The sequence below is a fragment of the Dermochelys coriacea genome, chromosome 1, assembly GCF_009764565.3.
Source record: "Dermochelys coriacea isolate rDerCor1 chromosome 1, rDerCor1.pri.v4, whole genome shotgun sequence".
Taxonomy (NCBI): Eukaryota; Metazoa; Chordata; order Testudines; family Dermochelyidae; genus Dermochelys; species Dermochelys coriacea.
Genome location: NC_050068.2, coordinates 166,982,985 through 166,995,785, shown reverse-complemented (window position 1 = coordinate 166,995,785; position 12,801 = coordinate 166,982,985). Strand labels below are relative to the sequence as shown.

Sequence of the window (12,801 nt, the reverse complement as noted above, 5' to 3'; positions counted from 1 at the left end):
AATTGCAGTGCTGTAAGCAACGAGGGTGTCTACACCGGCACCGTGGTGCTGTAGCCCCAGCACAGAAAGCTCTGCGCCTCTCGTCAGGGTGGTTTTTTTTTTTACAGTGCTGCCACTGTGCAGTTTCTGTGCTCTAAGTGGCTTGGCAGTGTGTACACTTTGGGAGTTATACCACAGAAAGCTGCTTTACTGCGCAGAAACTTGCCAGTGTAGACAAGGCCTCACTCTTTATTGAAATCACAAGCTCATTGAAGGCATGGGTGTGTATGGCAGACACCTGAATTATTTGTTCTATAATTGGGAAACGGGATAGAAATTGTCATGATGTTTTGATTGATTGATTAATTTACTGTGCTATAATACATTCTATAAGTGTGACTCTGTTTCAGAATTATTGTAACACAAAGTAAGGCTCCAGTCCTGCAAAGACTTAACTTTACACCCATGAGTTCTACTGAGTTCAGTAGGACTATGCACCTGTATCAAGTTAAGTATGTGTGTAAGTCTTTGCAGGATCAGGACAGAAGGGACAACATACATGCCATACTATGTCAACTGAGCATGTGGAATGCCTTTATAGTAAGTGTTATCTTTCAAAATGTCTGTTTACATTTTAGATGATACTCCTCCTGAAAACACCTTTCCTTTGGCTTTTCCAGAACTAGAACAGCAACTTCAGGTAAACTTTGATTTTTATTTTTAACTGATTCTATGCCATGTAGATTAGATTAAAAAAAAAAAACCAACCGTGAAACAATATATTTGTGGTGCCATTGTTACCCGGGGTTCTTTCAACCCAAAGCTCTTGGTAACTTTTACTCTGTGTGAAGTGGTGTCAGGAAATAAATCAGGGGAGACACGGCCGTCCAACCGATAGATGGCTGGCACAAACTGGACTACACAAGAGTGCTTTCACTTAAAGCTAAACTTTACTTCGTCTCAAGCACTTATACACATGTCTGCAACAGGTTAGTAAAACACCCCCAACCCTTGATAATTACCAAAGCTGAGTGTGGCTCTCGAGTGGCACAGCAACAGCCCGTCTGCTAGTGGGGAACACAAGATGCATCCAGAGGGAGAGTCCAGTCTTGAAGAGTCCCCCTACCTCAAACTTTTTCCCCTTGCTTATACATTAGTAATAGAATGACATGTCTCTTAAAGCAAACTTGTTAAGTAAGCAGTTTCAATGGTCAAATGAGAGGTTCCTTCTGATTATCGATTAACCAGGTGTGGGTTTTTCCAGCATTTGCAGCCTTGAGGCCCCAAGAGACATTCATGGGGCACATCCTGCTCTTCTAAGATGCATGTATCAGCAACTTCAACACAATTCTTATCAGGAAGGACGAGGACTCAAGCTGCCCTTTCTGTGGCACCCAAAAACCCCCTTCCCCTCCTGCCTTGGTTAAGCTAAGCCTGCTGACGTGGCTAATTTACAGCCTGCTGACTTGGCTGCTTTTAGCAATAAGCCATAGTGGTTTCAGGCACTTTACTGGTTTGCCAAAATCTCCCCATACACCATAGCTAAGTTACTGTGAGTGTTTCAGTGGTGTACATCTGAGCTCTAAAAATTTAATGGGACTTCACATTTGCATAGAGAGATAAACAATATCAACAAGGAGGTTTGAATTTTCAACCCAGTGCAGGGAAATTTGGCCACTGTGGCAGTTTCAATGTTTGTTATTTATTTATTTACAAATTATTTGTGTGCAAACCTTAGCAGGGACCATCGTGCTGCCATTGGAGTGAATAGGAGTTTCACTACTTATTTCAATGGGAGAAGGATTGCGCAGATACTTTGTAAAATGGTTTAAAGCCCATATCCAGTCCAAGATAGGCTCCAGACAAGATACTTCACTGAGGCTACAAAGCATTCAGTGAAGCTGTGGCAAGATAGGGCTGGTATACAGAGGTTTTTCTTGCATTTCTCCTCTAAGCTTAATCTTAGGCCATCCTGGTACCAGGTCAGTCTCCAGCATAAATTAGAGCAGGGGTTCTTTCTTTTTCTTTCTGAGGCCCCTCCCAACATGCTATTGAAAACTCCGTGGCCCACCAGTGCCACAACAACTGTTTTTCTGCATATAAAAGCCAGGGTCAGCATTAGTAGGTAGCAAGAAGGGCAATTGCCCGGGTCCGATGCTACAGGGTGCCTCGCAAAGCTAAATTGCTCAGACTTCGGCTTCAGCCCTGGGTGGCAGGGCTCTGGGCCTCCACCTTCAGCCCCATGCAGTGGGGCTTCGGCTTTCTGCCTGGGCCCCAGCACGTCTAATGCCGGTCCTTCTTGGCAGACCCCCCTGAAACCTGCTTGCGGCCCCCTAGAGGGCCCTGGACTCCTGGTTGAGAACCACTGAATTAGAGTATCCTGAAGGTTACCCTAATTTATGCTATTTGGTCAACAGTCCTGTCATAAATATAAAGGGAAGGATAACCACCTTTCTGTATACAGTGCTATAAAATCCCTCCTGGCCAGCTGCAAAACCTTTTCACCTGTAAAGAGTTAAGAAGCTAAGATTACCTTGCTGGCACTTGACCCAAAATGACCAATGAGGAGACAAGATACTTTCAAATCTGGAGGGCGGAGCAGGGGGACAAAGGATTCAGTCTGTCTGTGTGATGCTTTTGCTGGGAACAGATCAGGAATGTAAGCCTTGCAACTCCTGTAAAGTTAGTAAGTAATCTAGCTAGAAAATGTGTTAGATTTTCTTCTGTTTAATGGCTTGTAAAATAAGCTGTGCTGGAGGGAATGTGTATTCCTGTTTTTATGTCTTTTTGTAACTTAAGGTTTTGCCTAGAGGGATTCTCTATGTTTTGAATCTGATTACCCTGTAAGGTATTTACTATCCTGATTTTACAGAGGTGATTCTTTTACCTTTTCTATAATTAAAATTCTTCTTTTAAGAACCTGATTGATTTTTCATTGTTCTTAAGATCCAAGGGTTTGGGTCTGTGTTCACCTGTACCAATTGGTGAGGATTATTATCAAGCCTTCCCCAGGAAAGGGGGTGTAGGGCTTGGGGGGGGATATTTTGGGGGAAGACGTCTCCAAGTGGGCTCTTTCTCTGTTCTTTGTTTAAAATGCTCAGTGGTGGCAGCATACTGTTCAAGGACAAGGCAAAGTTTGTACCTTGGGAAAGTTTTTAACCTAAGTTGGTAAGAATAAGCTTAGGGGGTCTTTCATGCAGGTCCCCACATCTGTACCCTAGAGTTCAGAGTGGGGAAGAAACCTTGACAAGCCCCCACTACGTCAGTGATCACAAGGATGTTAACACTTCTGCCCTGTTCCCTTTGTCTCAGCCACACTTTTGACATATGAGCTGCTACAGTGATGGGGGAATCCTCCTGTCGCCTGCTAAGATGCCTTTAGGGCTGTAGTTTGTGATGCAAGGATAACACAAAGCAGCCCAACTCACCACAGAATCGTACCATTTCGGTTGGTCCATGGAAACTCGGAGGTTTAGCCAGCAAAGAGCTGGCTCCCTATTCCTGGGGTCAGTGCCCTTCCACAGTAGCTGCAAAATGATGACAGTTTCACTTTTGATGGCTGCTTCAGATCATATCTTTCCCAGGAACACTCAAGCTCATGTAAATGACAGTAGGTATCCTCTGACATTTAAATGCAAAGGCAGGTGCTTTCCTCATATAAACTGGGAAATATTTTCAAAGGAGCTATGTGGTCCAATGATGTTTCTTTAGCTGTCTTCTAAGGAGATGATGCCAGGGGGCCACTGGTCTGGAGGATCCTCATTTTCTGTCCTTCAAACTACTCACCAAAAAGATGACAGGGGAAGGGATGGAGGATAATGGAGGCTGTCCAGAATACAGAGAACAGGGGTGGGCCTGTGGGATGTGTAGGAAAGGTAAAAGGAATGGGCCCAGAATACAGAATTCTGGTGTAAAGTTTGGTGGGGTGTATGATGTTATGTTAGCCTTTCTTCAGTCTGCTGATCTTCCTGCTATCTCAGAAGGCTGTCGATATTTTCTGCAGCACATAGCCCTAATTTGAGTGAGCCTGTAGTTTTGAATGGCTAGAGCACTGAATGGGAGTCAGGAAACCTGGGTGCTATTCCCAGCTCTGCAGTGACTTCCTATGTGACCCTGGACAAGTCACTTCACCTCTCTGTGCATCTGTTTATCCTGTGTAAAATGGAAATAGTGATGTTTACTTTTCTATGTAAAATACACTGAGATCTCTGGATGAAGAGTGCTATGTATAACTATCTTTGCTGCTTGTGATATTTAAAAACAAAATTACCCAGATAATCTGTTATTGCTACTTTACATCCAAAATGACTATTTTTTTAATTTAAAAAAAAATAGTTTGCGGTGTTGTAGTACCTGTGTTGGTCCCAGGATGTTAGAGAGAGAGAAGGTGGATGAGGTCATATTTTTTTATTGGATCAAATTCTGCAGGCGAAAGAGACAAAAACACGCTATGTCCCACAGATGAACACTTTTCACAAAACGATCATATCTGACCTCTCAGTCCTCATCTGCAAAGAAAACCTGCTCAACACCTTCAAAAGATGAGCTTGGAAACTTAAATTCACCAGGTCCCCTCACCACAGGTGACACCTCCTCCTGGCCACTCTGGGAATTACCTCTTTTCCAGTCCAAAGTCCCCTTCTGCTACTCGTTGCATACCCTGCTGCACTCTCTCGTGCTTTCTGCGACTCAAGGTGCTCCCTCTTCGTGACTTGGCCCTCCAGCCAGGTCCCTATGCATGTTTCCCCCTTCCGAGGTATCAAAGTCAGTTCCTTACTAGCAGTCTTAGTCAGCCTTCTCATTCACCGCCCCGATGGTGCCACTTCCACAGTGGCTGGTAGGGAAACCCGGGGCCACCCTCTAGTCTGGATTCCAGCTCAGGACCCGCTAGTCAGCAGCCAAGGTTTGCATCATCCTGAACCTTGCTGCCTTTTTGCCTGAGCCTTTCGTACTCCTTCTGGCTCTGATCCCCCCTCCCCTCCCCCAGGTTTGCCAGCCCAATCTCTCTCCTCTCAGGGAGTAACTGCAGGCTAATTTCTATAGCCCCAAACACACACCCCTTTTCCCAGGGAGTGACTACAGACTACTTCCCTGCAGCTTCTCTCTGCTATCAGCTCTCTGGCTTTGTAGAACCCCATTCCTGTTCCTACACAGATGATCTTCCCTTAATTAAGGCTTTCCCCTCAGCCTTAGTTCCCCCAGTTTGCAGCCTAATTAATTGGCCCCTCTGGTCTACATTAACCTCTTCAGGGCAAGTGTGGAGAACACACCCTATCACACTCTGCTAGACACTAAAAATCATGGACTCAGTGAAGACACTGGATTTATGGCTGATTACAAGAATTTGTAACCCACCAACCTTTTGTCATATGACTGCAGAGGTGTTAACTGCCCATTTCACCTTGCAACATGTTAACTGTTTATGCTTAACAGTAGGTTCCACCTTGTATTTAGCTATGACATTTTCAGTACCTCTCCTAGACCTGAAGAATAGCTCTGTGTAAGCTCAAAAACTTGTCTCTTTCACCAACAGAAGTTGGTCCAATAAAAGATATTACTTCACCCACCTTGTGTCTCTATTTTTTTATTAAGACTTTTACAATCCACTTTTAGTACATATAATACACTCTCTAAATGTATATTTTCACAATAGACTGAAACTGCTCCTCTAGAAGCATTTAAGTCTTTTGGATAAATAATAGCCTATTAAAAAATATTCTAAATACACTGTGGAAAAACTCTACAAGGAGCCCTCTTGGTCTGTTGAGTCCATAACGTTTTTTTTTTTGTTTGTTTGTTTGTTTTAAAGAACTGCCTAAGTTTTTCCTTCTCCCTCAAGATCTCAAGATGCCACAGCCAATCCAAAGAAACCATCAAAGGCTTTGGGTCAGATAGTGTTCTTTTTATTATCTTTCAGGGACATTTTTGTAATATCTGGGAAGTATACATTATGATGAGTGTCTGGCTGATTCTATCAGATTAATTAATGTTGGTGCTTCATTCTTAGGCCACAATCCTTCAAACACTTACGCACATGCTTAAATTTATACACGTAAGTAATCATGTTGAGTTAATGGGCAAGTACTCAAGTGATTGCCAGATTGGGCCCTAAACTCAGACTTTTGTGCTGTGTTTAAATTTAACAGTGAATTCAGCTCAGCCTTGAGTTTCCTTGCTATTGTCAGTTTGTTTCACAGCTATAGTGTAAATGAAATGTTTTTTATATTTAATATCTTAAACTTTATTTGTATCTACTGTAAACTAGCTAGGCAATTTGATTTTGATTTTTCTCTGACTCCAAAATGCTAAGTCAATTGCAGCACAACAATGAGAAATCCTTTTACTTAAGTATGCTTATGTGTATCTGCACAGTAAAAATACCAATATTTCAGGCTACAAGGCTTTCCTCATGGTGTTAGGTTTATAGGCAGACACTGATATTTTATTAAGAGAAACAAAGTATACATGTAAGAGCAAGGTAAATGGATATACAATGGTTGATACTCAGTTTTTCTTAAAAAGTAACTTGCCAATTGTGAGCTCTCAAACTCATCGAGGAGGATTTTGAAACTTGTAATATCAAAGAGCACAAATGATTGGAATCCTTGGGGTGGGATTTTCAAAGCCACAGAAATAATTTGGGTATTCAATAAGTGACTGAAAATCTCAGCCTTATATTTTAGTACTTTTAATCCAGAATCCTGGGCGGCAGCCTACAGACCAAATATCAGGCAGTGTGCTACTCTCTTCTCTGTCGGATGAGTGGCCTTTCTCTCTAGATGTAAGAGCCCCAAAGAGATACTGGCAGCCTTGAAATGGATCATTCCACCGCCACTCATCACTACCCGGATCCCACCACCACCCACTCTCTGTGCACTTGCTTGTGGGAGGACCCTGCAGAACTGATCTTGGTACTCCACAGAAGGTGTGTACTTCCCATTGAGCTGTGGAGCTTTGTCAGTCCATTCTAAGCAGAGATTCTGCAGAGGTGAAGCTCCAGATCCAGAATAAATATTTCTAGATGACTAATTGCAAATATTTAGTGCTTTATAGCCATTCTTACAGCAGAGCACTTTTCATAATTGAAAGTTAGGTGCTTTTTCTGAAAAATGGAAATCTTCATTCCAGTATTCTGATCTACTTAGTGAAGTCACAGCAAGAACTTTGTTCTAAAATACATTTCTGAAAGTTCCATTTTTCATTATTCTGCAATGGAAAAATTCCAAGGAGTATTACTTGCGTTGTATTAAACAAAACAAACTGCTACACAGCTCTGATGGGCTGCATCAAGAAGACATTATAGGTAGGCCTCTAGGGCCCACTAGCCTCAGAAAGTTTAGTGTGTACTGACTACACAGCAGGCTAAACTATCTAAGTAGAAAAATTGAATCTTCTGACATATTACAATTAATTAATTAATTAAATAAATATGTATGCAGAAATTACCAGGCTGCTCAACTAAAGCAGAGCTGATGTAAATAAAGCTCCCTATTCTTCAACTTTCTTCAGCTTATTGTCCTTGGCCCCAATTCAGCAAAACTCTTAAGCATGTGCTAAAGTACCATTGAAGTCAGGTGCTTCCTGAATAAGGATTCACTTAAGTACATGCTTAAGTTTTTATCTGAATCCGAGTCCTGGGTCCAGTCCTGTTTCCCTCACACTGGACTCATGGGAGAGAGGACATGCTTTCTGCATTTGGGAGTTTACTGTGAGGAAGTAAAAACTTCTGTCCCTCCCCCCAAAGACTGGTTCTTCTGAGGGGGCTTTCTTGATTAATAGTGCTACGAGAGGTGACTCCACTGCTTGAGATCCTGTTTTTTGAACTAAAGGATATACACCATATTTAGACATCTACTCAACACCTAATGCCTGAAATGGATATTTAGATTTGCTGATTACAGATGAACATGTCCAAGTTTAGACACCCAAGTTATTGGTCCCTGTACTATGTCTCTCCAGTCTCTGCTCCTGATATGTTTTGCTCCATCTGTCTCCTCCTCTCTCAGTTATGCTTTCCACTCCTGTTGGGTGTTCCTATTTTCCCCTGAATAGGGAAGAATGTAGTCATGGAAAATTGTTCTTATAAAAATAATGAAACTCCCTTCTATGGCCTTACGTGAAATCATGAACTTGATTCTTAGCAGCACTGGTTTTATGCAGTATAACTCTGTTGAAATCAATGGAGTTAGATTAGCATAAAATTGATGTAACAGAAAGACTTGCCTCATTTATAAAGTCACAAGTAAATTTAAGTCAGATTTTATTGGGAAGGTAATGAGAATGTTCAATGCTATAAAAAGAGAAGTTTGTTGTGTAAGAACAGAAGAAAGTCCATACTGGGACAGACCTATGGTCCATTTAGCCCAGTGTACTGTCTTCCGACAGTGGCCAGTGCCAGAGGCATCAGGGAACAAACAGAACAGCACAATTATCAAATTATCACCCCTGTTGTCCATTCCCAGTTTCTGGCACTTAGAGGTATAGGGATACCCAAAGCCTGGGGTTGCATCCTGACCATCTTGGCTAGTAACCATTGATGGACCGATTCTCCAGAAACTTGCCTAATTCTTTTTTGAACTCAGTTATACTGTTGACCTTCAAAACATCCCCTGGCAACAAGTTCCACAGGTTGACTGTGTGTTGTATGAAGAAATACTTCCTTATGTTTGTTTTAAACCTGCTACCTATTAATTTCATATGTTATGTGAAGGGGTAAATAACAGTTCTCTCTTCACTTTCTCTACACCATTCATGATTTTATAGACGTGTATCATATCCCCCATTAGTTGTCTCTTTTCTAAGGTGAACAATCCCAGTCTTTTTAAATTCTCCTCATATGGAAGCTGTTCCATACCCCTAATCATTTTTGTTACCCTTCTCTGTACCTTTTTCATTTCTAATATATATTTTTGAGATAAGGTAACCAGAAATGCATGGCAGTATTTGAGGTGGGGATGTGCCACGGATTTATATAGTGGCATTATGATATTTTCTGTCTTGTTATCCATCCCTTTCCTAATGATCCCTAATATTGTTAGATTTTTTGACAGCTGCGGCACATTAAGCAGATGTTTAAAGAGAATTGTCCACAATTACTCCAATATCTCTTTTTAGAGTGGTAACAGCTAATTTAGAATCCATCATTTTGTATATATAATTAGGATTATGTTTTCCAATGTGCATTACTTTGCACTTATCAACATTGAATTTCATGTGTCATTTTGTTGCCCAGTCATCCAGGTTTTGTGAGATTCCTTGGAATGTAACAGACAAAGTTAGTAGCCAATTCTGTCTGCTCTCAACCTTTATAATGACACTTAAAATTGTAGTGACCATGAGTAGAGATGTACAAATTATTTTGCAAAGGTGTAAAAAGTACATTATAATTTTAAATATTCACTTAATTCTAAAAGTGCCTTAATATCTTATATTTGCACTTATTTGCATTTCCATGAACATATCTGTTTGTTCTGTAATAATAACATTATAAGTGTTATGTTGTTATTAGCCTTTATAAGACATCCATATCAACAGTGTTGGGGCACCATACTAGGACTAGAAAATAACCAACTTTCTCCAGAGGAGACACAAAATCTCTCCACTTCCTCCTGAGCTGCTTGCTTTGGAGGAATCAGAGCTTGGTAGTACAGTTTCTAGACCAATCATCTGACCCATCCAATTACTTTAGAAGAAAATTAATTGATGGATTCTGGTTGTACAGTGGAAGCTAGTTACTGCTTACCTGAGCATCAGTTTGGTACATAATGGTTGCTGCTGTTACGGAGGTATGTTGCAGGGCATTGTGATCAACATGGCAAATGCACAAGAGGTCATTACTGCGCTTCCCAAACTATGCAGAATGTGTAGAGGGAACCCAGATATCCATTCTGTCCCTCCACATCAAGCCCAGAGGTATATCTGACAAAAAGGGTTATCATGGTGATGCTAGCTTAATGGATCATAGAGTCTTTCCAGCTGAGGTAGACATACTTGCACTAGCTCTGATTGAGCTAGTGCAGGGGTAGGCAACCTATGGCACGCGTGCCAAAGGCAGCACGCAATCTGATTTTCAATGGCGCTCACACTGCCCAGGTCCTGGCCACCGGTCCATGGGGCTCTGCATTTTAATTTAATTTTAAATGAAGCTTCTTAAACATTTTTAAAACCTTATTTACTTTACATACAACAATAGTTTAGAGTTATATTAAAGACTTGTAGAAAGAGACCTTCTAAAAACATTAAAATGTATTACTGGCACGCGAAACCTTAAATTAGAGTGAATAAATGAAGACTAGGCACCCCACTTCTGAAAGGTTGCCGACTCCTGAGCTAGTGCACTAAAAATAGTAGACAGTGGCGAGGGCGGCAGTACAGCTAGCCACCGCAAGTATGATCCCATTCAAGACCCTAGGTACTTAGCCCATCCCGCTGCAGCTACACTTCTATTTTTAGCGTATTAGCTTGAACAGAGGTATATCTATCCAACCTGGAAACTACACCTCCAGCTCCAGTGTAGTCATAACCAGGGTAGCTGATCTCTATATGTGTACACAGGCAGGCGAGACACAGTGTATGATGCAAACATTTTTTATAAACTCCAGGCTTTTCAGGAGCGGACACATCTGTGCTGCTGCTATCCAACAACATTTATATTAATGGAATCTTCATCCCCACATGTATTCTCGGTGAGCCTGTGTATCCACTGCTGCCCTGAATTAAGAAGCTATATCTCAACTCACTGTTGTCAACTCTCATGATTTTATCATGAGTCTCACAGTATTTGGTGTTTTTCCTTAAGACCCAGCTCCTGGAGTTATGAGAAGCTCAGCTTTTTTTTTTTTTATGAAAGTTTCTAGCCCTCATGGTTGCAGAGAAAAGCTGAAAAATGTTTTCAGTTGAAAACATGACCTGAGTGCACCTTAAAGCCCTCAAACAGAAGGTAAAGAAAAAGAATCCAAAATGTTTTATTTATTATTATTATTAATCTCATGTTTTTAAGGCAACCTCATGATTTTTGAACACTTGGGTTTGGCAGTGCTACCAACTACCCAAACTAGGACAATTCAGCTACAAACTTGGTGGTTGTATTATGGTGATGTATTTTGGATTTGGAAGGTTGAGTGCAAAGGGGCAGGTGACAATGGCAAAGAATCACGGAAAGTTGCTTTCTTCAAACACTGAACAAGAATCTTCATTAGAATAAGAAAAACAGCATAATCCCAAAAGATTCTCTCTTCTTTGCTATGTAGCTTCTTCCTAGACTCTTCCTCCAGGCTATCATGCCTGGCTTCCTACTACACGGAAAGAAACAGCACAAGTATCCTCACACAGAGGGACTGCTGACATGCAGATACAGTACAGGGTCTCTGAATGTCTGCCTGTTGCGTTCTGTACAATGTTTGTGGAAGCCTGACCAAGTGTTCAATAAACTATGGAGGTTTTAGGCCTTGCCACAAATTAGGCACAGCTGGACAGACAAACATCGTCACCTGAACCTGTGACTTTAGTCAGTGCTGCTTGTATTAGCTTGGTGAACCAAATGAGAGTTGCTGTGGGCACATATTTTGCCAGTGCAGGGGAATGAGGTTGAATGATGCTGAAATAAGAAGGATTAAATGTTGGCAACTGCTGCTATTAAATATGACAAAGTTTCCTTTGGTGGTGGCTTTTTTTGTTGTTTGCTTTTTTATCTTTTGTTGCAGATATGCTTTTATACATTAACTGTATGTCATAGTGAAATTATACTGTATTGAGAATAACCTAAACAACACAACACAAATCCTGTAAATCAAATTGATTAAGTATTCTAATATGCAGGCCAGACACAACCGGTGGCCAGTGCAACCTAACAACATTACCAAAAAAATGCACAGACTTTAAGGACAAGAAATGCATGTTCTGGGAATTCCCGTTCTCTTTTTCCCTGCTCTTTAGTAAGGTGGATGTGGAAATGCACAATGCTGTGGAAATGCATTGTTGGGAGCCAACAGGACACTAATAATTACATGTCGTTCTGTGAAGGTGAGATGATATATGCTGAACCACTGCAATAACTTCTTTGAGATAATGGTGCTTGTGGCCTTTGCCCTTGCATTTGTTCTTTCAGGACTTGACTCTGCAGACTCCTAGCTTGATGGTGACGAATTTATTCCTTCATTAATTCTCTGTCCTAAATCAAAAATACGTTCTCCTTTCTGCATGTAAACATTCTAGCAGAATCCCCTTGCCACACCTCTCTGAAGGTCAAGAAAGAGAACTTTTCTTGGTTTCCCATTTCCTTCCCCAGAGATGGCACTTCTGATACCAGATGCCCAGCACCTCTCCTGCCCTGTGATGGATTTGGTGCAGTAGTGGTCTGTGAGCTAGTGGGCTAACTAATCAGCCTGTGCACTAAAGTACACTCTCCAGCTACAGGATTCCAGTCCTCCTTTCTTCAGAGATTCTCTTTTATTTCTTCAAAATAACACAAGTTCTGTATATCAAACTATCCTTCCCTCCTCTTGACTCAGGTTCCTGCAGAAGATTCTGTTTACTCCCTCTGCAGGATCACATTCCACAGGCCATCTGTCTGGGAGTTAAGGCGAGTTTCCCTGCTTCTGCAGGCTATCTGCTTGAGAGTCGTACATAAACCAGGTTCTTTCCCCTGACCCAGGGTCTCCTGCAAAAGCCTCTCCACTCTGTGTAGCTCTCTGGTTCAACTGAGCTACTTGTAGGTTTTTTGTGAGATCCAGGTGATCTTCAAGCTTTCACCTCATCCATAGCCTCACAGCATCAGCTGGGAGGCAGCTGATTTATCACAGGAGGGCTGGACCTAACTCTCTT

The 12,801-nt window shown here is 41.6% G+C and overlaps 1 protein-coding gene across 7 annotated transcripts in view; it reads left to right on the top strand.

Annotated features, from left to right (window-relative positions):
- Positions 1-12,801, top strand: part of MAP3K7CL (MAP3K7 C-terminal like) — a 112,820-nt gene that overhangs the window by 41,418 nt on the left and 58,601 nt on the right. For 4 of the 7 annotated variants that reach the window (XM_043508959.1, XM_043508952.1, XM_043508956.1 and 1 more), the window contains one exon: positions 618-679. The exons of 2 other annotated variants lie outside the window; for them this stretch is intronic. In XM_043508959.1, the coding sequence (XP_043364894.1) occupies positions 618-679 (62 nt within the window). Of the gene's footprint in view, positions 1-617; positions 680-10,843; positions 10,919-12,801 lie in introns of those variants that run through there. One more of the 7 variants, XM_043508969.1, reaches the window with a different exon arrangement.